The sequence below is a fragment of the Pseudorca crassidens genome, chromosome 4 (assembly GCF_039906515.1).
Source record: "Pseudorca crassidens isolate mPseCra1 chromosome 4, mPseCra1.hap1, whole genome shotgun sequence".
Classification (NCBI taxonomy): domain Eukaryota; kingdom Metazoa; phylum Chordata; class Mammalia; order Artiodactyla; family Delphinidae; genus Pseudorca; species Pseudorca crassidens.
Window position 1 is genome coordinate 51,691,636 of NC_090299.1, and position 26,050 is coordinate 51,717,685.

Sequence of the window (26,050 nt, forward strand, 5' to 3'; positions counted from 1 at the left end):
GGGACCTCAAGGAGCCACTACAGTTAAAGTGACTTGAACAACAATGTGAGTTGTAGGGGATGAGTTGAAAGAGGTCACAGAGGATGGGACAGGTTGTGTAGAGCCTGTAGGCAGTTGTAAGGACTGTGGCTTTTACTCTGGGTATAATAAGCTCTTAGGGAGTTATTAGCAGTGGAGCGACAGGATATGACTTAGGTTTAAAGAGATCCCTCTTGTTATTTACTTGGTATTGAGAATAGATTATATGAGGGCAGGGACAGAAGCGATGAGACAAATGGTGGTCAGAATCAGAATAGGTCAGAACCTGGATATATTTTGAAAGTAGAAATAACAAGATTGCTGAATGGTTGTGTGGATGGTAAAAATAAAGGAGTCATGGGCTTCCCTGGTGGCGCAGTGGTTGAGAGTCCGCCTGCCGAGCCAGGGGACACGGATTCGTGCCCCGGTCCGGGAAGATCCCACATGCCGTGGAGCGGCTGGGCCCGTGAGCCATGGCCGCTGAGCCTGTGCATCCGGAGCCTGTGCTCTGCAGCGGGAGAGGCCACAACAGTGAGAGGCCCGTGTACCATTAAAAAAATAAAAAATAAAAAAATAAAGGAGTCATGGATAATTACGAGTTTAGGTCCTGAGCACCTGGTAGAGTATGACTAACATTTACTGAAATGGGGAAGACTTGGGGGAGAATATAGGAAATATATATGTATTTTATGTTCCTCAGTTTGGGTTTATCTGATTTTTTCATGGTTTGATTCAGGTTATACATCCCTGGCCAGAATATTACATAATCGGTGGAGTGTCCTTCTCAAGGTGTCAGATCCAGAGGCAACCAGTGTCCGTCTACCTCTTCTTACTGATGTTAATTTTAATCACATGGTCAATGTATTAGGCATATTAAATTGAAATGTCTGTTAGATACCCTGGTGGAGCTGTCCAGCATGTTGTTGATTGTATGAGATTATGTTCAAGTGAGGGATCCAGGCTGGAAATGTAAATTTGGGAGCCATCAGCACATTGGTATTATTTTAAGCCAAGAACCTGGATGAGATAGTCAGTGCGCTTAGAGGAGAGATCTGAAGACTGGGTGATGGGCTTTCCAGTGTTAGAAATGGGGTTGATGTGGAGCTAGCGAAAGAAACTGGAGAGGCAGAAAGACCAAGGAGTGGGTGTCCTGCAGGCTGAGTGAAGGACGCATTGCAAGAAGTAATGAGGGATTGGTTGTCTAATGCTGCTGAGTCAAGTAAGGTGAGGACCAGAAGTGGAATAGATCAGAATATTATCAGAATAGATGATGGGTGACCTCGATGAGAGCCACTTCTGTGGCGTCATGGGAGCAGGTATGATGCACAATGAGAGCAGATGCAGAGAAAACAACAAATGTAGTCTCTTGAGTTTTGCTGTAAAGGGAATGGTCAGCATTTAAAAATAGTCGTTGGGTTTTTCTTTCTTTTTACAATGGGAGAAATTAGAGCATATTTATTTATGATGGAAATGTTCTTCTGAAGGGGAACAGTTGAGATGGCAAAGAGAGGGAAGATTGCTAGAACAAGAGGATTCAAAAGGGGATGGGATTTAGTGGGTCAGGGATAGGAGAGAAGGCCAAGACAGGGGTCACAGATGCTGGTATATGAGCAGATGAGGGCTTGGGGATGTTCACTTCTAATTGTTTTTATTATCTTAGTGGAAATATGAAATGTTCTGTCATCAGCTGAAGGTAAGGATGGGGAAGTGGTATTGAGCTTTGAGCTTTGAGCTTTGAGAATAAAGGAAGAGGTGTGAGCCATTTGTCTAGTACAGTAGGAGCGTGAATGGGCTGATGAAGCAGGAGGATTGTCAGTAGTGCTAAGGGCTGCTTGGTTAGCGTTCCCAGGAGCGTTAAAATGAGACCAGCCAACATGGCTGTGTGGTTTTCTCCAGCCAGGGTCAGCTGCTCGAGTGGGAGCACAGAATAGGTGAGCAGTTTGATTTACTAGGCTTGGTGAGTAAAAGGAAGCAAAGGGGAGGCAAGAAATTGAAGCAAGGGCATGATTAAAATGATAAACCTCAAATCTGTACTGATTTAGGAGGGAAGTGAGGACACAGAGGGGGTGTGAGACAGTGAAAGGTGGTAGAACTAGTAGGTGGTAGTCTTGGTGGGATGAATGTTGGGCTACTGGAGAAAAGTCACTGGAGAGATAGTTGCTGGTTGTTGGTGAGCAGGGTGCTTTAAATTGAGATTTAAAATGTTCACGTTGGTGGACTTCCTTGGTGACGCAGTGGTTAAGAATCTGCCTGCCAATGCAGGGGACATGGGTTTGAGCCCTGGTCAGGGAAGATCCCACATGCCACAGAGCAACTAGGCTCGTGCTCCACAACTGCTGAGCCTGCGCTCTAGAGAGCCCACAAGCTGCAACTACTGAGCCTGCGTGCCACAGCTACTGAAGCCCGCGTGCTTAGAGCCTGTGCTCCACAGCAAAAGAAGCCACCACAATGAGAAGCCCATGCACCGCAACAAAGAGTAGCTGCCGCTTGCTGCAACTAGAGAAAGCCCATGTGCAGCAACGAAGACCCAACGCAGCCAAAAATAATAAATAAATAAATTTTTACAAAAGGTTCACGTTGGTAATGAAGGTCTAGGGTGTGAACTTTAGAATAAATAGCCCAGGTGGAGTGGAGGACGAGATCTTTGACCTGAACCATGCTATTAAATGTCTTATTATGGCAGTCCCGTCTTTTAATTTCTAAGTGTTTTCTTATTTGTTTAATCATTTTTCAAAGCTGTGCTCTTGCTTTGTGGATGTGACATCTTCCCACAGCTCTCTGAGGACGTTAATTAGAGTTTTTAAAAATCTCTGCTGCTCCCTGAATTATCTCCTCTTTGTGTGTCACTTTGCTGTTTATTTTGGTCTCTTGTTGCAAGCTTTCTTCAAAAACCTGATGCCCGATTGTTTACTCATATTTATTCGTGAGGCAGTTTAAAGTTGCCTGGAATTGCTGGGTGCAGGGCGGCCCAAAGCCAGCATGAGTGCCAGAGCATGCGGACCTGTGCTGTGGGCAGCCAGTGCCGACCCAGAACCGCCTTGGCTCTTCCCAGTTTATTCAGCTTCTTTGAAGAACTCTGTTTTTGTCTGGAAGGAAGTAAATGCCTAGGCATTCATATTTTGGGGGAAAGAGTGTATTGGCCACTCTGTGTTTCAGTTTGTCCTCCTTTGTCCAGCCCCAGATGTCATCCTAATGTGTTCTGTTGAACTTGATGTTTCTAAGGACTGAGTATCCTTGGCGTCTGCCGGGTGGATGACTCCTTGCTGCTCTCTTTCCACAATGCCTGGCACGTGGCCGCCTCTGGTGACCTTCACCAAATCACTAGTCTTCTGTTGGCTTTTGACATTTCTGAAACTCAAAAAAAATTTTTTTCTAGTGTCCTGTTTTTGTGTGTGAGTTTATAACACATCCACCTCTCCCCACCAATCCACCATCATTTTAATGGGCTTTTATTTTTTTTAATGAATTTATTTATTTATTTTTGGCTGCATTGGGTCTTCGTTGCTGTGCACGGGCTTTCTCTAGTTGCAGCGAGCGGGGCTACTCTTCATTGCGGTGCGCAGGCTTCTCATTGCAGTGGCTTCTCTTGTTGCAGAGCACAGGCTCTAGGCGCACGGGCTTCAGTAGTTGTGGCTCGCAGGCTCTAGAGCGCAGGCTCAGTAGTTGTGGCACACGGGCTTAGTTGCTCTGTGGCATGTGGGATCTTCCCGGACCAGGGCTCAAACCCATGTCCCCTACATTGGCAGGCGGATTCTTAACTGCTGCGCCACCAGGGAAGCCCCTAATGGGCTTTTAGAAGGTAGAGCTTATTACAGATGTGTGTACTCAAAGAACAAAGCAGGAGGAGAAATGATATTCCTTTTCCTGAACGTTGAATAATTTTTTGGTTCTTCGTATTTGCAGAGAGTAAACATAAAATATTAAACTTTCTGTGATCACCTTTCACCTATCAGTGGAAGGTAGTTTTTGATTTAACTTCTTCCTCCTTTGAGCTAAGTAGAATATAGCATTATTTTAGGTTATAATGGAGAAACTGAGGCAGTGAGAACTTTGACGTTAGCCTATAATAGATCAGTGGTTGCCTGGGGGTTGGGGTGAGAGTATTGACTGGGAAAGACAGAAAGGAACATCTTTTCTGTTTTTCATTTTTGCTGCAAGACAATTTTGATCATAGTGCTTGGTAACGCAAGAGATGTTACAGTCTTTTATGTCAGGTGTTTTACTGTGTACAGAAAGGTTAATGATGCTGACCTACTTGTCCGGTAGTATTTATGACATTTAATGCTTGGAAGGGACTTTGAGATTTAGGGGTGAAAAGCGCACATATTGTTTGCTTAGAGTAATTATCTTACAGATGTGAGCTTAAAGAGGTTTTTGAAAAAATGATATCCATCTTTATATTCAGAGACAGTTTCATCAAAGGGAAGATGACTTCCACTTATAACCCTTAATCTTGGGGGTACATTTGTGTAAAGCCCAAGGAAATTCAAATTTTGAGATTCATTACTGTAAGGATAAAAAATCAACTTCCAAAAGTAATGTCTGTTGATATCAGAGCTAGTGGTAGTGACATATTACAAGTTTATAATAATGATTTTCTTTTGTGTTTGATGTTTTTTTCTTCTTACTGATCAGTGAGTATTTTTTTTTAAACTGAGAATGGTGCTGGAAACTTTTTTTCTGATTTCTTTTATTTCCAAAGTTAGAAAAGGATTTCGTACTTTACTGGGTGCCCGGAAAGGAAAGACTGTTACACAGTTTGTGGCAAGGCTGTTATAATCAGTTAGAATCTGAGTTAGTTGCATTTTTTTTTAAGAGAATCAGGATTTGCGTTTTTGAAATTTTATTTTTGGGTATGTGTTTTATTTGTTAAATCTGTTGTAAAGGCTTAAATGTCATCCAGATAGGATATAGTAGAACAAAAAGGATTATTATATTCTACAGTAATTGAACAATGATACATGAACCCCATATAATAATTTCATTTCTGATTTATTTTTATCTTCTAGAGTTATAGATAGCAGTATGAAAAACTTCAAAGCATTTTTTCGGTGGCTGTATGTGGGTAAGTGAATTGAATGAAGCATTCTTGTATTTTTAACACTTTTTAAAAAAATTGTGGGAGTATCAGTTTAGCATATTTCAATTACTGTAGTAAATTTTAAATACCTATTGAAGTAGAGAGAATAGTATAAGTGATCTGCCTTCTACTCGTCACTCAGTTTCAGCAGTTTTCAACACATAGCCAGTCTTATTTCTTCTATACACCCACCCATCTCCACCCCCGCAGACAGACCTTCTAACATTGATTGTCTCTGTCACTCACTGAGAATTGACCCTTATTTACCTTGTAATGTCTCCTTAGGTTAAAATAACATTCTTTAAATCTCTGCTTTGTATTAGGTATTGTTAGGTGTTAGATTTGGGGGAAAAGGGGGAGAAAAAATAAGACAAAACCTCTGCCCTTGAATAGCTTAGCTCCTGTTTCATACTTTGGTCTTCTGTCTCTAGAGCTGTGCCCTTCATTATGGTAGCCACTAGTCATGTATGGCTGTTTCAATTAGCTGAAGTTATGTAGAATTATAAACGCAGTCCCTTAGTCATGCTAGCCACATTTTAAGTGCTCAGGAGCCACATGTGGTTAATGGCTACCATGTTGAACAGCACAGAGCTAGAACATTTCCGTTATCTCTTCTATTGGACAGTGATGCCCTAGCTAAATAGAATGCAGACCACTTGTGGCCTTTCTTTATGTCTCCACAGTATCTTTGCATTTGTAGGTAATTAACAAATAGTTACTGACTTGATATTAAATGTTTTAATGCTCACTCTACAGGATATGCATATTTTATTTAGGTCCATTTGTACTGCTATTTTTGTGACCTCTATTAATATCTTTGAAATAATTTAGCATACATTTCCCTCCAACATATGCAAAATTTAGTCGTAAATGGAATTTATCCCATATTTGTTAAAATTCTAAAGAGTAAAATAGAAAGTAAATTACCTATAATGTGCTAATATCCTTGAAACAAATGCCCAGATCTTTAATTCTCATATTTTTAAAACAGACTTTTCATATTTGTTAGCCTAGTACAATTGGTTTCAATAAAAAAATGAAAGTGATCTGTAGATGTTGACATTTAAAATTCTTATATTTTTCTCAAAACCATACCAACACTAGCCAGAATGGGGAGCCAGAGTGTTTATCAGGCCAGCCTGTTTAATATCAGAGTTAATTAGAATAAATTACAATGTTAAAATTAAACGAAACCTTAGAAGTGACTTTCTTTTACAGAAGTAGTAGCTTGGTTTTACTGATAATTATTGGAGTAATTAGGCAGTTTATATTCTTATTGCCTGTCCTAACTGTAATAAGAAGCTGCATTAGAAGATAAATGAATTACTGCTCAGTCCTTATCATTAGAGCAAAGCACACTGGATTGGAGAACTGGAGACCTAACTGTAACTGGGTGCTGCCACTAGTTAGCGCTCTAACCTTGGTTTGCTCTTGTGTAAAATGCAGTCTCCCTGAAGGCAGGGACTTCTTTTATACTGCTGTATCCCTAGTACCTATATTACACTCAATAATTAATTTTTGGATGGATAAATGAATTAGTGGAACCTAGATTATGGCTGGTTTTTCAGATAATTTAGAAGTTTGAATTAATTAAAAACAGTTTCTTAAAATAATCCATATTTGCAGAATAATGTCCAACATGCTCTTTCTCAGCCAAACATAAACATATTCAAAACTATGCAAAAGCACATACAGCATACTTCTTGACTTAGGTGGATGTAATGTATAGAAAACACGGTATTGATAAAGACACCCCTATGAAAGGACAAAAAGAACCAACCACAATATTAAAGAAAGTATATAAATATATATATACACACATGTAAGTGTGTGTTTACACACATAAGTCTTAGTGCAAATATCTTCATGTAGCAAAAAAGCCCAAGGGAAAGAAATACATCTTTTTGGTATTCTGAGACTTTTGGAGGAAAGAACTGCTTGCACATTTTAAGAGAAGAAACATCACCGAGTTAGGAGGAATCCCTACACATGTAGTCTTAGCTCAAGGCAGCAGTTAGGTTTCTTTGTCTGGAGTGGCAGTGGGTTGAATTGAAGGAGAAAATGAAAAATAATAGTTTAGGATGGCTATACCCAACCATTTTGAACCTGAAAATATAAATCAAATTTAAATTCTTTTAGTTCTTCGAAGAAAAATAAGTTTTCCTTGGTGACAAGAAGCTGTTGAAAATGGAAAATGTAGTCCAGTGAAATACATTTATTTTTTGAAATGCATCTATAATTAAAATTATGTTTGTAGTTTCCCTTTAAAGATAGTTTTAAAATTTATATTTCCAGCAATGTTGAGAATGACGGAAGACCACGTACTTCCTGAGCTGAATAAGGTATATAGTAGTATTTTTTTTCACATCTTTATTGGAGTATAAATGCTTTACAATTGTTGTGTTAGTTTCTGCTGTACAACAAAGTGAATCAGCTATATGTATACGTATATCGCCATATCCCCTCCCTCTTGAGCCTCCCTCCCACCCTCCCTATCCCATTCTTCTAGGTCATCACAAAGCACTGAGCTGATCTCCCTGTGCTATGAAGCAGCTTCCCACTAGCTGTCCATTTTACATTTGGTAGTGTATATGCGCCAATGCTACCCTCTCACTGCATCCCAGCTTCCCCTTTCCCCCATGCCCTGAAGTCTGTTCTCTATGTCTGCGTCTTTATTCCTGTCCTGCCACTGGGTTCATCAGTACTGCTTTTTAAAATTCCATATATATGCGTTAGCATACGATATTTGTTTTTCTCCTTCTGACTTACTTCACTCTGTATGACAGATTCTAGGTCCATCCACCTCACTACAAATAGTTCAATTTTATTTCTTTTTGACTGAGTAATATTCCATTGTATATATGTGCTACATCTTCTTTATCCATTCATCTATCGATGGACACTTAGGTTGCTTCCATGTCCTGGCTATTGTAAATAGAGCTGCAGTGAACATTGTGGTACATGACTCTTTTTGAATTATGGTTTTCTCAGGGTATATGCCCAGTAGTGGGATTGCTGGGTCATACGGTAGTTCTGTGTTTAGTTTTTTAAGGAACCTCCATACAGTTCTCCATAGTGGCTGTATCAATTTACATTCCCACCAACAGTGTAGGAGGGTTCCCTTTTCTCTACACCCTCTCCGGCATTTATTGTTTGTAGAGTTTTTGATCATGGCCATTCTGACTGGTGTGAGGTGATACCTCATTGTAGTTTTGATTTGCATTTCTCTAATGATTAGTGATGTTGAGCATTCTTTCATGTGTTTGTTGGCAATCTGTGTATCTTCTTAGGAGAAGTGTCTGTTTAGGTCTTCTGCCCATTTTTGGATTGGGTTGTTTGTTACTTTGATATTGAGCTGCATGAGCTACTTGTATATTTTGGAGATCAGTCCTTTGTCAGTTGCTTCATTTGCAAATATTTTCTCCCATTTTGAGGGTTGTCTTTTAATCTTGTTTATGGTTTCCCTTGCTGTGCAAAAGCTTTGAAGTTTTATTAGGTCCCATTTGTTTATTTTTGTTTTTATTCCCCTTACTCTAGGAGGTGGGTCAAAAAGGATCTTGCTGTGATTTATGTCATAGAGTGTTCTGCCTATGTTTTCCTCTAAGAGTTTAATAGTGTCTGGCCTTACATTTAGGTCTTTAATCCATTTTGAGTTTATTTTTGTGTATGGTGTTAGGGTGTGTTCTAATTTCATTCTTTTACATGTAGCTGTCCATTTTTCCCAGCACCACTTATTGAAGAGGCTGTCTTTTCTCCATTGTATATTCTTGCCTCCTTTTTCAAAGATAAGGTGACCATATGTATGTGGGTTTATCTCTGGGCTTTCTGCCTTGTTCCATTGATCTGTATTTCTGTTTTTGTGCCAGTACCATACTGTCTTGATTACTGTAGCTTTGTAGTATAGTCTGATGTCTGGGAGCCTGATTCCTCCAGCTCCATTTTTCTTTCTCAAGATTGCTTTGGCTATTCGGGGTCTTTTTTGTTTCCATACAAATTGTAAAATTTCTTGTTCTAGTTCTGTGAAAAATGCCATTGGTAATTTGATAGGGACTGCACTGAACATGTAGATTGCTTTGGGTAGTATAGTCATTTTCACACTATTGATTCTTCCAATCCAGGAGCATGGTATATCTCTCCATCTGTTTATGTTATCTTTGATTACTTTCAACAGTGTTTTATAGTTTTCTGAGTACAGGTCTTTTGCCTTCTTAGGTAGGTTTATTCCCAGGTATTTTATTCTTTTTGTTGTGATGGTAAATGGGATTGTTTCCTTCATTTCTCTTTCTCATTTTTCATTGTTAATATATAGGAATGCCAGAGATTTCTGTGCATTAATTTTGTATCCTGCAACCTTACCAAACTCATTGATGAGTTCTAGTAGTTTTCTGGTGGCATCTTTAGGATTTTCTATGTATAGTATCATGTCATCAGCAAATAATGACAGTTTTACTTCTTTTCCAATTTGTATTCCTCTTATTTCTTTTTCTTCTCTGATTATTGTGGCTAGAACTTCCAAAACAATGTTGAATAAGAGCGGCAAGAGTGGACATCCTTGTCTTGTTCCTGATCCTAGTGGAAATGCTTTCAGTTTTTCATCATTGAGTATGATGCTTGCTGTGGGTTGTCATATATGGCCTTTATTATGTTGAGGTAGGTTCCCTCTGTTCCCATTTTCTGGAGAGTTTTTATCATAAATGGGTGTGGAATTTTGTCAGAAGCTTTTTCTGCATCTATTGAGATGATCATATGATTTTTATTCCTTAACTTGTTAATGTGGTGTATCACATTGATTGATTTGTGTATATTGAAGAATCCTTGCATCCCTGGGATAAATCCCACTTGATCATGGTGTATGATCCTTTTAATGTGTTGTTGGATTCTGTTTGCTAATATTTTGTTCAGGATTTTTGCATCTATATTCATCAGCGATATTGGTCTATAATTTTATTTTTTTATGATATCCTTTTCTGGTTTTGGTATCAGGGTGATGGTGGCCTCATAGAACGAGTTTGGGAGTGTTCCTCCCTCCGCAATTTTTTGGAAGAGTTTGAGAAGTATAGGTGTTAACTCTCCTCTAAATGTTTGATAGAATTCACCTGTGAAGCCATCTGGTCCTGGACTTTTGTTGGTTGGAAGATTTTCAATTACAGTTTCAATTTCATTACCTGTGATTGGTCTGTTTATATTTTCTAATTCTCCCTGGTTCAATCTTGGAAGGTTGTACTTTTCCAAGAATTCGTCCATTTCTTTCAGGTTGTTTGTTTTATTGGCATATCATTGCTTGTAGTAGTCTCTTACGATCTTTCGTATTTCTGCCGTGTCAGTTGTAATCTCTCCATTTTCATTTCTAATTTTATTGATTTGCGTCTTCTCCATTTTTTCTTGATGAGTCTGGCTAACGGTTTATCAATTTTGTTTATCTTCTCAAAGAGTATTCTTTTAGTTTTATTGATCTTTGCTATTGTTTTCTTTGTTTCTATTTCATTTATATCTGCTGTGATTTATGATTTCTTTCCTTCTACTAATTTTGGGTTTTCTTTGTTCTTTTTCTAGTTGCTTTAGGTGTAAGGTTAGATTGTTTATTTGAGATTTTTCTTGTTTCTTGAGGTGAGCTTGAATAGCTATGAACTTCCCTCTTAGAAGTGCTCTTGCTGCGTCCCCTAGTTTCTGGCTCATCATGTTTTCGTTGTTATTTGTTTCTAGGTATTTTTTCATTTCTTCTTTGGTTTCTTCAGTGATCTCTTGGTTATTTAGCAGCACACTGTTTAGCCTCCAAGTATTTGTGTATTTTTTACTGTTTTTTTACTGTAGTTGATTTCTAATCTCATAGCGTTGTGGTTGGAAAAGATGCTTGATACGATTTCAGTTTTCTTAACTTTTCCAAGGTTTGATTTGTGACCCAAAATGTGATCTATTCTGGAGAACGTTCTGTGTGCACTTGCGAAGAAAGTGTATTCTTCTGCTTTCTGGTGGAATGTCCTAAAAATATCAGTTAAGTCTGTCTGGTCTGTTGTTTCATTTAAAGCTTGTGTTTCCTTATTTATTTTCTGTCTGGATGATCTGTCTATTGGTGTAAGTGGGGTGTTAAAGTCCCCAACTATTATTGTGTTACTGTCGATTTCTGCTTTTATGGCTGTTGTCATTTACCTTATGTGTTGAGGTGCTCCTGTGTTGGATGCAGAAATATTTATAATTGTTATGTTTTCTTCTTGGACTGATCCCTGATCATTATGTAGTGTCATTCCTTATCTCTTGTAACAGTCTTTATTTTAAAGTCTATTTTATCTGATATGAGTATTGCTGCTCCACCTTTCTTGTGATTTCCATTTGCATGGAATACCGTTTTCCATCCCCTCACTTTCAGTCTGTATGTGTCCCTATGTCTGAAGTGGGTCTCTTTTAGACAGCATATATCAGAGTCTTGTATCCATTCAGTCAGTCTGTGTCTTTTGGTTGGAGCATTTAATCCATTTAGATTCAAGGTGATTATCGATATGTACGTTCATATTACCATTTTCTGAATTGATTTGAGGATTTTTTTGTGGGGTTTTTTTCCTCTTGTGTTTCTTGCTTAGAGAAGTTCCTTTAGCATTTGCTGTGAAGCTGGTTTGGTGGTGCTGAATTCTCTTAGCTTTTGCTTGTCTGTAAAGCTTTTGATTTCTCCATTGAATCTGAATGAGATCCTTTCTGGGTAGAGTAATCTTGTTTGTAGGTTTTTCCCTTTTCATCACTTTAAATATGCCCTGCCACTCCCTTAGGGCTTGCAGAGTTTCTGCTGAAAAATCAGCTGTTAACCTTGTGGGGATTCCCTTGTATGTTATTTGTTGTTTTTCCCTTGCTGCTTTTAATATTTTTTCTTTGTACTTAATTTTTGATAGTTTGATTAACATGTGTCTTGGCATGTTTCTCTTTGGGTTTATCCTGTATGGGACTCTCTGCACTTCCTGGACTTGATTGACTATTTCCTTTCCCACATAGGGAGGTTTTCGACTGTGATCTTTTCAAATATTTTCTCAGACCCTTTCTTTTCTCTTCTTCTTCTGGGACCCCTATGATTCAAATGTTGGTGTGTTTAATGTTTTCCCAGAGGGCTCTGAGACTGTCCTCAATTCTTTTCATTCTTTTTTCTTTATTCTGCTCCCTGGCAGTTATTTCCACCGTTTTGTCTTCCAGCTCACGTATCCATTTTTCTGCCTCAGTTATTCTGCTATTAATTCCTTCTTGAGTACTTTTAATTTCATTTATTGTGTTGTTCATCACTGTTTGTTTGCTGTTTAGTTCTTCTGGATCCATGTTGAATGTTTGTTTTATTTTTTCCATTCTGTTTCTGAGATTTTGGATTATCTTTACTCTCATTGCTCTGAATTCTTTTTCAGGTAGGTTGCCTATTTCATCTTCATTTATTTGGTCTTGTAGTTGTTTACCTTGCTCGTTTGTCTGTAACATATTTTTTTGTCGTTTCTTTAATTTTTTTTTTTGATGGGTGGGGCTATATTTGTGTCTTACTGGATGTTTGTTTGGCCTGAAGCCTCCAGCACTAGAGTTTGAAGGCAGTTGGATAGAGCCAGCTCTTGGTGCTGAGATGAGGACCTCTGGGAGACCTCACTCCGACTAATATTCCCTGGGGTCTGAGGTTCTATTAGTCTAGCAGTTTGGACTTGGAACTCCCACCGCAGGAGCTCGGGCCCAGCCTCTGGCCCGGGAACCAAGATCCTGCAAGCCGCGTGGCGTGACCAAAAAAACAAAAATAAAACAAGGAGCAATATAATAACAAGGAATAAAAAGCAAAATAAAATTAGAAAGATAAAAAATATATTAGGAAAAATAAAAGTATAATTGAAACAACTGCAACAAGGTAAAATAAAACCACAACAGAAAGAAAGGGGGGGGAGGGAACAAGCCAAAAGGAGAACAATAACATAGTATAAAGAATAATATAAAATTAGAAAAGTAAAAGATTTATTAGAAAAAAATAAAATATAAATGAATCAAAAAGGTAAAACAGAACCCCAGTCTAAAAGAGGAAAAAAGAAGAAAAAAACAAAAGCCTTGGCTATGGGGGCAGAGTTTAGGCGGGGGTGGAACTTAGGGGTGGGGTTTAAGGTGGGGCGGAGCCTAGGTGGGGTTGGGGGTGGTGTTTGAGCGTGGGGCGGGGCCTCTGCTTAGGACCTGCGCCTTAAGGGGAGAGGCAGCATCTCCAAAGGAGGGCCTTCCAGCTGTGGAGTTCCCCGGAGTGCGGAGGCGGGGCCCTGGGTGGGGGCGTGTGGGTGGGGTTTAGGCCCAGCGCAGTTGGAGGGGTTCTCAGAGGGCATCTTTGAGTGTGGAGGCGGGGTCCTGGGTGGGGGTGTAGGGGTGGGGCTTGTGTTCTGCACGGCAGGAGGGAGGCTCTGAGGGCAGAGGATTAGGCCCAGGAGCCCAAGAGGCTCCCCGGTGCCTAAGTGGACAGGGAAAGCACTGGCCACATTCCCTTCCGTTCCTCCACGCCCCCCCACCAACAGTCTCCCTCATCCCCGCTGGATCCCTAACCATGGGAGGGCCTCTCTGGCTGTAGGAACTCCTCCCCTCCCCCAGCTGCCCCTCAGGGGTGCTGGTCCCATAGGTCTGGCCTTTATTTTTGCTCCCCCTTACCTCCCTCCTACTCCCTCAGGACCCACGGCTGGAGGGGGCCTCGGTGGGCAGGGGAAACCTGGCCACGCTCCCTTTTGATCCTCTGCCCTCTCAATGGTCCCACAATTCCCCGCTTCGGGCGTGGGATCCCTTCCCCTCCCCCAGCTGCCCCTCGGGCGCCAGTCCCGTCCTGCCTCCACTTCTCCTCCCCCCTCACTCCCCCCATGCCCCACGTTCTACCCGGTCGCTGGGAGTTCCTCTCATCCCCTTAGGTGTCCATGGTCCCCCACTGTGCCTGGTAGGTGCCCTAGTTGTGCGGAGACAGAAATTCTCCATCCTCCTAGTATGCCATCTTGACTCCGCCCCTCTCCTAATATGTTAATATTGCCCTGGTTGAGCTCAGCTTTGCCGGTCATCTTGGTAGTCTTATGCAGTTATTAGTTAACAAGATGTTAGGCTCTAGACACAAGACAGATCCTAGTAAGCCTTTTTTTTTTAAATTTGCATGTTTGATTTTTTTTTAATCTCACAGAACACCTTTATTTTGGCTAAGTTTATTGTTTTCATGTTTGTGTAAGATTTTGTAATCTATATAACATAGGGTGTTTGGATTCCTTACTTTAACTTCCTAAAATGTTAAATGCATTTTTATTTTCCTTCGAAAGCTAGTACTTAGGTATTAGTACCTATGTTGAGGTCTGGCAAACACCAGTTTCTTTCTGACTCTAAGGATTGTGACAAGTAGCAATGGAACCTTCTTCTAGAAAAATCTTACAGAATAAGGCAAAATTCCCACTTGGTTCCTGCAGCTCGCTCATCCTCACCCCTGCCCAAACTGTCTGATTCAGATAGATTAGGTAATTTTGAGTCTGAAAAAATGGAGAGCATTAAGAGTAGCCTTGGGCTTCCCTGGTGGCGCAGTGGTTGAGAGTCCGCCTGCCGACGCAGAGGACACGGGTTCGTGCCCCGGTCCGGGAAGATCCCACATGCCACGGAGCGGCTGGGCCCGTGAGCCATGGCCGCTGAGCCTGCGCGTCCGGAGCCTGTGCTCCGCAACGGGAGAGGCCACAACAGTGAAAGGCCCACGTACCACAAAAAAAAAAAAAAGATTAGCCTTGGTGGCCCAGATGAGTAAAGGATCACAGCTTTTTCACAAAGTAGATCTTTTGTGCTGTGGATGACTGGCCTTGCAAACCAGAGACGTTCACCTTAGCTGTTTCTCTGATATCACTCTTAGCTTTATTTGGGGAAATATAATATGTTACTTGTTGGGAGAGCCCTCAATGTGTAATTTTTTGAGGGCTGAAGAACCGGGATAGGGAGAAGGCAGGGTCATTGAAAGAAGCAGAGGGGCAACACTGAAGCGCTCTTGGGTTGCAGCCTTTAACTCACATTGAGGTTATTTATCTGGACTGACAGTCCCCTACTCCCAAAGGAGGGACTCTACACACATAGTCTTAGCATAAAGCATAAAATAATAAACAGCCTTAGGCCATAAAGAGTTCTGTAGCTATTGGCGTCGCTGATTGGAAAATGGGTTTAAAATATTTAATTACATGCTTCTCAGAGCCCTAGGATTTCATATTTTCAGAGTTGCATAATCTCCTGAATTTCTGTTGACATTTTCTTTGAAGGAACTTTGCTTATTTGTCCCATAACTTTTAGTAGATAGTAGAAAAGTCACATTTATTATTACATAGAATTTTATTGGCAAGCTTTCTCTTATCTTAATCTGTTTTTGTTCCTTTTGGTTTTGATAGATGACTCAAAAAGACATCACATTTGTTGCTGAATTTCTTACTGAACATTTCAATGAGGTAGGAAATTGGTATTTCTATAGTGCTTCTTAAAAAACAATCACAATAAATTGGGATAATGGTAGGAAGTAATCAAATTTAATCCAATTTAATTGAAGTTCTAAGCAATTCTGTATGCTTTTTAAACTATTGAGCTAATTAATGGCAGTACTTATTTATTAAATGTAAAGCATAGAAATGGAACTTTTGTTTGTATGTGTGTTACTACATATAAAAGAGTAACTGCCACCAACAGCTTTCTTGAGTTTTTGGTGTAAATATATAAGATTTTTTTTCGTCAGTGAGTTGACTTAAGAATTAAACTATATTTATTCTTTCTAGGCTCCAGATCTTTATAATCGAAAAGGAAAATATTTTAACGTTGAAAAAGTTGGTCAGGTATGGGCTCTGGATTGAATCTAGTTACTAATTTTTTTATTTTTAAAACTTTAGCAGTGTTAGTCTTTATTATACAAAACTTTTGGAAAGTAATATAATGCCACATTATATAGTAACCGTGCCCTTTGAGTAAAATCACCAAAGAGTAGCTTTAAACTTTTTCGTCTCAGAACCCTTTTACATTCTTAAAATTATTGAAGACTCCGGAGAGCTTTTATGTGCACTGTATCTATCAATAGTAGATATTATTAGGTATTTGAAATTAAACAGAATAAAGAATTATCTCTTAATTAATTTAAAAAGAACCCACTTACCGTTACACGTTAATATAAATATTTTTAACAAAAAGTAACTATACTTCACAAAACAAAATTAAGTGAAGAATGGCATTGTTTTATATGTTTGCAAATCTCCTTGATGTCTGGCTTAAGACAAGGCAGCTATATTCTCATATCTGCTTCTGCATTCGATCTATTGTGATGTGTTGTTTTGGTTAAGAAAGCCTGGTTTCACGCAGGTGTGTAGTTGGAAAGGGTAAAGTATTTTAATAGCTTTTTAGATAACTGTGAATATTCTTTGATACTACACCAGATCCTGACAGGTGGTAGTATCTTAGGTTAGTTTCAGTATGGAATCTAAATTGCATCAGTGGACTTTTCATATTCTGATTCACTAAAATTCATTCATCTACCTTGCACTTTGGATGGATTTTTTACGCTGTGCATGTGATTTTGCCATATCATGTACTGGTCATTTGGAAAATACTGATTCACTGAATTACAACGATCTTCCATATACTGACACCTTTCTTCATAAAGTATCCAAAAGTCAGATTTTGTTAATGTCATTACCAATCTCATCAGACAATGTTTAACTACTGTGAGGTTGCCAAGCACATAGTGGCAGATACATGTTTTTCAAAAATTTTAATTTTTGCTTAAATGTTTAAATTTTATCATTGGTAATAAATACTGTCAGTTTTTTGTTGTTGTTGTTTTTGTGGGGGTTTTTTTTTTGTGATATGCGGGCCTCTCACTGTTGTGGCTTCTCCCGTTGCGGAGCACAGGCTCTGGACGCACAGGCTCAGCGGCCATGGCTCACGGGCCCAGCCGCTCCGTGGCATGTGGGATCTTCCCGGACCGGGGCACGAACCCGTGTCCCCTGCATCGGCAGGCAGACTCCCAACCACTGCGCCACCAGGAAAACCCCTGTCAGTTGTTTTGCTTAAAGTGACAGGATCACTTTCTTTATTTTCAAGAACATATCTGCCAAATACCCAAGAACGAATAATCATAGTTTGTCTGCCAGTTGTTCTTTTGAGTGAAAATGGAATTCCATTAATAACAAAGAAGTGCCTGGCCTGACTCACAACTACATTTTCATAAATGCTTTCCCTCATGATAACTGTCATACTTTGGTAGGCAGCAAAAGTGCTTTATTTATACTTCCCAATTCTGTCACTCAGAATATTAAAAAGATTTTGTTGAGATTTAGTTTAATCATTTTAATAGCCTCATTAGAGATTAGTGAAACTGTATGTGGCAAAAAGGAGTATAGTGACTGCTAGTATGGTTTGGGGCCACTACTTTGATTCTTGGTGACAGTGCCAGCAGTTTTCTCCACCTGTGCTTTTGACTATCAGGGCAGATGTCATTACAGTGAAAAGGGCAAATAATATCTTGATACTATTATAAAAATAGTAATGACCTCATGGATCTCTGAAAGCATCTTGAAGACTCTCAGAGCTGCATGGATCACACTTTGAGAACTACTGCCATAGATTAGACTGACAGTTGATACTTTTCAAATTAATTTATAAACTTACATATGTAAGTTTAAAATGTGCTTCCTGAAGATAGAACATGAAATTTAAACTCAATTTATAGTCTCTAAATCTGCAGCATTCTAATGTTTGCAGTTCAGTTGCTTGGCATTTAGCAGATTTTGGTCATCTCACAGAATAATGCACTTTCAGAGGACTTGGCAGTAAAACAAAATAAGTAGAATAATGTTAAATATAAACAATTTCGGAGCCTAATGCTTTGGTTTACAAAACTTAAGTTTCTAATTCTGTACTTCTAGTACTTGAAAGACGAAGATGATGATCTTGTGTCACCCCCTAACACAGAAGGGAACCAGTGGTATGACTTTCTTCAAAACAGCAGCCACCTTAAAGGTATGTCATGAACCAACATGGATTTTGGCCATGTTTATATTTATTTGAGACCAGTACATCAGCAAGTGTACTTGCTGAATACTTACCTGAGTTCTTTAGATTTATCTTCTGTGTCCATTTTATTTGATTATAGAAACAGTAAAATAATAACAGTATATGACATTACCATGTTCAGAAACACTCTGATATTAACTGTGATGTAGTAAGGTTGCTTAAGTATTGTCCATTATAAAAAATATGTATTAAAAAATAGGATATTGGGAAGAAAACTGTAGAGCCTATCAGTCAGAGAAGTCTGTTTTGCCAGTTCCAATTTATTAGCTTTTAAGAGCATATGATGCTTTTAACTCCTATAATGATGCATCACTGTATTCTTCTGAGGTTGTATTTTTAATTGTTATGCTTTCATTCTCTAGGATGTTGATTTGGTAAAACTTTATTTAGCCAACATTACTGGGAATACAGCACAAAATAGCAACCATTAAATATGTCGAAACGTCTCCATTTTAGATGAAAAGATTTTTAAAGCATCTGTTTCTTTGCTTTCTCAAAGAATAATCTGACCACAGTTTAGCTATTTCTTAGATCCTTGGGGTAATAGCCACATACATATATTACCTCTTTTAATCTTCACAAGAACCTATGAGGTAGGTGCTTGTTATCTTCATTTTACTAGTGAGGAAACTGAAGGTTAGAGAAGGCCCCAAGGTGGTAAGCGATAGAGCTAGGATTCTGCTAACTTGAGAGCCTGAGTTTTTAACTGGACTTAGTAGTGACCTCTGCTCTGTGTGGTTGCTGTGTATCTGAATGAGTGAGTGAGTGGGGGGAGGCAGAGAAATCTCAGGCCCAGAACTTTGCTTACTGCTGTTTTGATTTAACCCTACAAGCCCAAATTCTTTTTCAGAGCAGGACGTATTTTACATTGTTTGAGAGTCTTAAGATCAATTGAGAGAGATGTATTGACGTAAGTTAGCTATTGAATAGAGGGAAAATAAAAGTACAGCTGACTCAGCTCATTTACCGTATTTAATCAGGATGTCCAAGGAGTAAGGAAGGATGCCTGGGGAGGGCTGATGGCAGTGTACCAGCAGGGGTGTGGCACCTGGACCCTGTCACTGTTGGGCTAATATCCATCCTGGGGACTTTGGACTAAAAACGGGTTCTACCCTTTTTTCTCCCCACATCTTCTATGGCTGAATAGAAAGGTGTAATCTTAGTTACAGTTCTCATGTTTAACTTCAGATTAACTCCATCTCTTAAATGCTTAAGAGTTTGCTAGTGTGTGACTTTGGGCAAGCTCATTAATCTCCCAGTTTCTTAGTCTAGTATGAAGTAATACCAACTGTCATTATGGAGCTATTAAGAAACCTTTAATGAAACTTCTTCCTAGCACTTTGCAAAAATCAAGTGCTAAATGCTTAGCACACCTAGCTTCCCAGGGGATGTGAGAGAGTCGGTGTTGTTACGTGGGTAGAGGTCGGTGTGCTGGAAGCCGGGCTGCCTGGGCTGAAGTCCTGCTCTGCCACTCCCTGGTGTGGGGCTGAGGGCACGTTGCCTGACCTCTTTGTGCCCCAGTTTTCTCTTCTGTAAAGTGAGGGTGATCAGAGCGCCTCCCTCAAAGAGCTGTTGGGAAGATGAAACAAATTAACCTAGATGAAGCACTTAGGATAGTGCCCGGTACATAGTATATAAGCAGGCAGTATGCATCTGAGCTGTTTTTACTCAAAACACTTCCAACACCAAAATGAGAGGCTTTTTTCCCTCCTGAGACCAATTCTGACACCACCTGGGTGTCCTACAGTTTGATTCTGACACTAACTCTGCAGAGTTACCACCAGACTCCACAGGGTTAGGGCTTAGTCCCACAATACTGCCCCCACTTCAGAGTTCAGTCACAAGTACGGGGTCCCCAGGTTACCCACACTTCTGTTCCACTTGGCTACAAAGTTGGGGCTTCCCATGCTTCAGTTTTAATAATTTGCTAAAATGGCTCACAAAACTCAGAAACACTTAACTTACATCTACCAGTTTATTATAAAGGATACAACTCTGGAATAGCCAAATGGAAGAGACGCATGGGGCAAGGTATGGGGAGGGGCGTGGAGCTTCCATCCCCTCTCCAGGCGCACTGCCCTCCCAGCACCTTAAGCATCGACCCAGAGGCCCTCTGCTCTGTCGTTTAGGGGCGTTATGGAGTTTTCATTATGTAGGGGTTAGGGGCCATTGGTGACGGGACTCAACGCTAGCTTCTCTCCCCTACCCGCAGGTCGAGGGAAGGGGCTGAAAGTTCCAAGCTTCTAATCAAGGCTTGGTCTTTATGGAGACCAGCCCCCATCCTGAAGCTATCTAAGGGCCTCATTAAAACTCATTAAGGAGCTCTGGGCCAGGAACTGGGGACAAAGACCAAATATCTCTCTATGATACCACAGCGTCTGTCCCCTGTTGGGAGCTTAAAATGTTAACACGATTAAAGCTCCTTTTATCCAGTGTAGCTGGGACATGAGGTGCTGTGAGGGAGGCCTACAGAGCACAGTGGAAGAGGGTGGGCTTGGGAGTTGGACCTGGGTTTGATTCAGAGTCTAGCTTCCTAGTCATTCTCACGCTGGGCAATTGCCTACACCTCCTAAGCCTCATTTTTTTTCTTTTTTTAATCAGTAAAATAAAGAGTATGATGCTTAATATATACAGCTGTTGTAAACAATAGAAATAACAGGTATAAAAAGAACCTAGCATACTTGGTGTCACTAAATGAAAAATTATATATTACTTTCTACTGATGAAGTAGTCTTTTCAAAAGTAAAGAGCTTATTTTCATAGCACCAGTTTCTTGTCTCCTGTTTTTGTTTTCACTATCACACTCTTCCAAAACAAGCGCTGTTGTTATACCATTGTGGCAAAGAAGAGAGAAAAATGAACTTATTTCATTATATGTCTTATGGTTTCCAAATCATCCCTTTTTTCTTATAGCCAGCAGAAGCATACTGTTGGATTTTGGTGGGAAAAAATAAAATATAGAATAATAAGCTGCAAGGACTGGCAGCAGGGGATGATGCAAGGCAGAAGGCCACGGTCATCTTTAGTGAGGTCGCGCCAAGGTGTAATGAAGTGGCCAGGGAGAGTTCCACCATCAGATGAGCTGTGTGGGCTGGCTCTAGCAGTAGATCAGTTTCTCCTAGTTATCTGGTTTGTTACAGCGTTTTATTTTTTGTTTTTGTTTCAAACCAGAAAGTCCTCTGCTGTTTCCTTATTATCCTCGAAAATCATTGCATTTTGTGAAAAGGCGGATGGAGAACGTTATTGATCATTGCTTGCAAAAGCCAGCAGTAAGTTTGAAAGAAATGCATGTTTTTGTGTAGGAGCAAGAACATCTGCGCTATGCGGCTCGCTTATGTAAATGGTCGTAGTTATTAAGATGAACCATATCAAAATGCTGGTGTTCAGCTATTTCTGACTAACAAAAATGGCAGTTTCATATGGCTCACTCTAATATTTCCTCTTATTGTTGCTTTCTTACATAAATTAAAAAATAACTACATAGTTATTGAACGTGTTGATGTCCTTTAGTATTTTACTTGTGCCCAGAACAGACTTATTATAAATGGTTAGTTACAGAGCTGATGTGTCTGTTAACTACTGAATGAATGATGGATGATTGATGCTATGGGACTAGAAGAGGTGGTTTCTAACCTGCCATCACTTATCTCCAGGGTCCTTTTCAGCTCAGAACTTTCTCTCTTCCTTACTGCCATGACTGTCATTAAAGTTTCTTGCATGAAGGTTGGTGATATAGATGATTTTGCACTAGACTTAAACAGTGACGAGCAGTCACTTTCTGTGGAGTATTTATTTTTGTGTATGTATATGCTTTAATTATATGTTTAAATCTTATTTAGGATGTAATTGGAAAATCGATGAATCAAGCAATATGTATTCCATTATATAGAGATGCTAGAAGGTAATTCTCTTTACCTTTTTGGGTGATATAATTCAGCAGCCAATTAAAATTTTTCTTACTTCTTTTTTTTCTTTTGTTTTAGTGAGGACTCCACACGTAGATTGTTCAAATTCCCTTTTCTGTAAGTGTCTCTCCCCTATCTCATGTGAATAATACAGTTTGGTTCTCTGCATTGGTAGCTAAATAATCATATTTTGACATTAACTTTTTTCCTTAGGTGGAATAATAAAACCTCAAATCTGCATTATCTTCTTTTTACTATTTTAGAAGATTCACTTTATAAAATGTGCATCTTAAGGAGACATACTGATATTTCCCAGTAAGTATTAATCTGAAGTTTGAACCAAGGAGATAAGATTTTATTATTTTTAATCATAAAACATACCACTTCCCTTCCCTACATTTCAGGTTTTAGTTAAGCTGCCTTATGACTTTAAGCTTGCTAACTTAACTGTTCTGGTCTTCGTTTTCACATTTTTAAGGTGGTAATGCCAAATTAGGAAGCTATGTGATCCCTTTTAATTCTAGATTATTTAATTTTGTATTGGTATATAGCTGTTACATGTAGGATATTTTTAGGGTTAGGAAAAATATAACAACAGAATAGTCAGGATTATATCTCATCAACTTGTGGAAGTTCAAAATTATATTTTGGCTTCCTTATAGAAAGGATTTTTACCTCAGGTTAAGTATGCCTTTCATTAAACAAGAAGCCTTGCATATAGAGACTTCTTTTGAGAATGCAAATAAAAGTTCTGAAAAATAAATCATATTCAGGATGTCACTAGGATCTTAAATGATTTAAAACTAAACCTGAGGGAAAGTTTTTGAAACCAAGATGTAGCCCGAGAGAAATAATTTGGTTGTCCCAAACATCCTTATTTTATAAGGAATCTTTCTACTTTGGTGACTATAAGATTTTAAACTAAGCTGTAATTTTGATGTTAGTTTTATCTATCAGGGGTTTATATCAGTTATCAGTATTCTAGAGTGAGTGTAATAGTATTTGGGTCTCAGGTTTGGTGATTAGGTAAATGTACTAACAATCATGTTCTTTCAAGCATATATAGATTATTGCCTATCCAACTTGTTCTACAAAGTCTCTTCCCCCACCCCCTTTCTTTCTTGAAGATCTGTAAGTAATGGACTAATTGCTATTAAATTTGGGAGCTTCACATATGCCACAACTGAAAAAGTGAGAAGAAGGTAAATCTTGAATCTTGTTTGAGTGAGATGTATATATAATAAATACAATTATAGGAATATGGCTAGACTCAGTTACAGTGATGATATTCTTAGAAGGCCTTCATCATTTGCAACTTAGGGGGCTGGGTTGGTTATGTATTTTATACTTAGAGGATGATTTGACTTACAGTGAAAGGAACCTTACTGGCCTGCAGGAATTTTTATAGTGTGCTTTCCTACAATTAATACTTCTGAGCTCTTTGTCAACTAAGAAAGTAATGTGGGTCCAGGGGGCAGATGGCTGAAGGTCTTCTTATGACCAGCGAGGTGTGAGGTGGTATCCTTCTCACTGGGGTGGGATTTTCTTAGGGCACAAAGGGTAACAATACTTGATGTCATCCTGAGGCTTTTGCAAGAGAAAGAACTGACACTAATCCTAAACCAACCTTTTTCTTACTCTTTTCCTTACATAAACGAAGTTCTTTATGATAATGTCTTTGAAGTTGTGTCTTTTCATATGTAAATCTTATTTTTACTTTTCACTCTAGTAAACTCTGTTTATTATATATATGTATATATGTATATACACACACACACACACACACACACATGTATATACATGGTGTCATTCATGGAATCTCTACAGGCTTAAGGCCTGACCATTGATGTCAAGAGTTTTCTGGAGCTGTGAACCAAGTTCACAGATTTTTCTTTTTTCATGATTATCTATTTTCAGGGCCTAGTTATATTTGTGAATAATCAGTACAACAGGTAACTGTGACTTTAGTGTAAACTAATGATATATTTTAAATGTTACTGTATAGAATGTCACTTGATATTTTCATTGTCAGTTTTCTGCTTGGTACCAGTATAATGTTATATATACAGTATTTTCTCAGTCATGATAACATCTTTGATATAACAAAACTTATTTTAATTCTAGCACCTACAGTTGTTTAGATGCACAGTTTTATGATGATGAAACTGTCACAGTAGTTCTTAAAGACACTGTAGGACGTGAAGGAAGAGATAGACTCTTGGTCCAGTTGCCGTTGTCTTTAGTGTATAACAGTGAAGATTCTGCAGAATATCAGTTCACTGGGTCTTACTCTACAAGGTAACTTACATTAGTAAGATTGTCTTTCTGATAGAACAGTTAAATGTTTTTTTAATGTATATTGTACATTCTGGTTCTTTAGGTTTGATAGATAAATAAAGTCAGCTGAGCAGAAATGCTTCTATTTTTTTATTGAAAAAATACTGGCTTCAACAGCTCTTCTGTCAAGAATTATTTGCTGGAACAAGGTGGGGAGTTATTTGGTGTGGAGAATGGAACTGTTTTCAAGGATAGCATGAACCCCAATTTGTAGTAGAGTTATTTTAGATTTGCCTTTAGTATTTTCCTTTCAGAATTAGGACTTCAGTAGCCACATAGACGTTCAAGGTCAGTTGAACGAGATGGCTTTAGATTGAAATTTAAATAGGCAGATCTCTAATTTTTAAAATGAGTCCATTTGCTTACCTTGAAAGTGAATCAAAAACCTTACTAAGGTTTCTGCCTTAAAAAGGTATTCTGCCTATTTGGAAATGCAGTTTTTTCATAGAATATAGTATCACAGCTTTTTTATACAGTAGCTGGTAGAATTATATTGGAAATGGGAATACTGGTAGAAATCAAACCCTGATACCACCCCTAGTAAACCAGGGAGAACAGCCCCATTTCACTCCTGGATTGGTTTTCTCCCCTGTCTAGGCTAGATGAGCAGCGTAGTGCTATTCCCACCCGTACCATGCACTTTGAAAAGCACTGGAGATTACTGGAAAGTATGAAAGCACAGTATGTTGCTGGGAATGGTTTTCGCAAAGTGTCCTGTGTGGTAAGTATTAAATTGTTGCAAAGAGTAACAGAAGCAACAGGATCTGTAAGTCCTCTCAGTGCAAACATTTAGTGATGTCAAGCTTTTATTGATTATGAGCAGGTAGTGGCCTTAGCTATTTAGTTCTCTTGTTCTGAGAAAGCTTACTAAGTAATTAATAACAATTTTAGATTTTAGTAATCTTGAAATTGTATGTGGAGATCCTTTTATACAAAATGAAAGCTGAGTTTAGTGATTTTGTTGTAAATTGATTGGAAAATAACTTGCCTATAAAACCACTTTTTTCCGATTTCTTGTTTCTAATTTTTTATATATAATGTATTAGTTAAGCCATTTTTAAAGTTCTTTATTTGGCCTTTTCTTTAGTTAAGCTCGAATCTCCGTCATGTGAGAGTATTTGAAATGGACATAGATGATGAATGGGAGCTTGATGAGTCTTCGGATGAAGAGGAGGAAGCCAGTAATAAGCCTGTAAAAATAAAGGAAGAAGTATTGTCTGAGTCGGAAGCAGAGAACCAGCAAGCTGGCACTGCTGCTTTAGCTCCAGAGATGGTCATTAAAGTAGAAAAACTTGACCCTGAGCTAGACTCATGATCTAGCTTGCCATTATTTTGTATGTTCTCTTGTCAGAAAGGACACAGATGATGATCGAAGATGTGTTGGACCACTTAATTTTCTTTGTGAAATAAACAGTAAATTTTATTTTTTTTGTTCTGCGTCATCTTCTTTTAGTGGTATAGCCACTGTGATAGATTTTCTTTTCACCATGATTTCTTTTTAATACTGTGTGCAGAACTAGTGTTAAAGAAAATATAAATTGAATGTGAAGAAAAAGTTTAATCTTTTCTGTCAAAAGGTAGGTATCAGGAATCATTCCTGTATCAGGAAGAAATTACGTTTAGTCATTCATCACTGGAAGTTTTGATGCATTTAGTATGTTTAAAACGCAGACAACAT

General features: G+C 38.8%; 1 protein-coding gene across 4 annotated transcripts in view; it reads left to right on the plus strand.

Annotated features, from left to right (window-relative positions):
• ANAPC4 (anaphase promoting complex subunit 4) overlaps positions 1 to 25,795 on the plus strand; it is a 41,461-nt gene extending 15,666 nt beyond the window's left edge. For 2 of the 4 annotated variants that reach the window (XM_067735667.1, XM_067735664.1), the window contains exons 16-28: positions 5,028 to 5,083; positions 7,394 to 7,440; positions 15,466 to 15,522; positions 15,844 to 15,900; positions 17,983 to 18,076; positions 21,302 to 21,399; positions 21,970 to 22,031; positions 22,114 to 22,152; positions 22,249 to 22,350; positions 23,163 to 23,237; positions 24,160 to 24,333; positions 24,970 to 25,093; positions 25,460 to 25,795. In XM_067735667.1, coding sequence (XP_067591768.1) covers positions 5,028 to 5,083; positions 7,394 to 7,440; positions 15,466 to 15,522; positions 15,844 to 15,900; positions 17,983 to 18,076; positions 21,302 to 21,399; positions 21,970 to 22,031; positions 22,114 to 22,152; positions 22,249 to 22,350; positions 23,163 to 23,237; positions 24,160 to 24,333; positions 24,970 to 25,093; positions 25,460 to 25,687 — 1,213 coding nt within the window. In that variant the 3' untranslated portion in view covers positions 25,688 to 25,795. The remainder of the gene's footprint in view (positions 1 to 5,027; positions 5,084 to 7,393; positions 7,441 to 15,465; positions 15,523 to 15,843; positions 15,901 to 17,982; positions 18,077 to 21,301; positions 21,400 to 21,969; positions 22,032 to 22,113; positions 22,153 to 22,248; positions 22,351 to 23,162; positions 23,238 to 24,159; positions 24,334 to 24,969; positions 25,094 to 25,459) is intronic. The other 2 variants (XM_067735666.1, XM_067735665.1) reach the window with 2 other exon arrangements.
• The last annotated feature ends 255 nt before the right edge of the window (positions 25,796 to 26,050 follow it).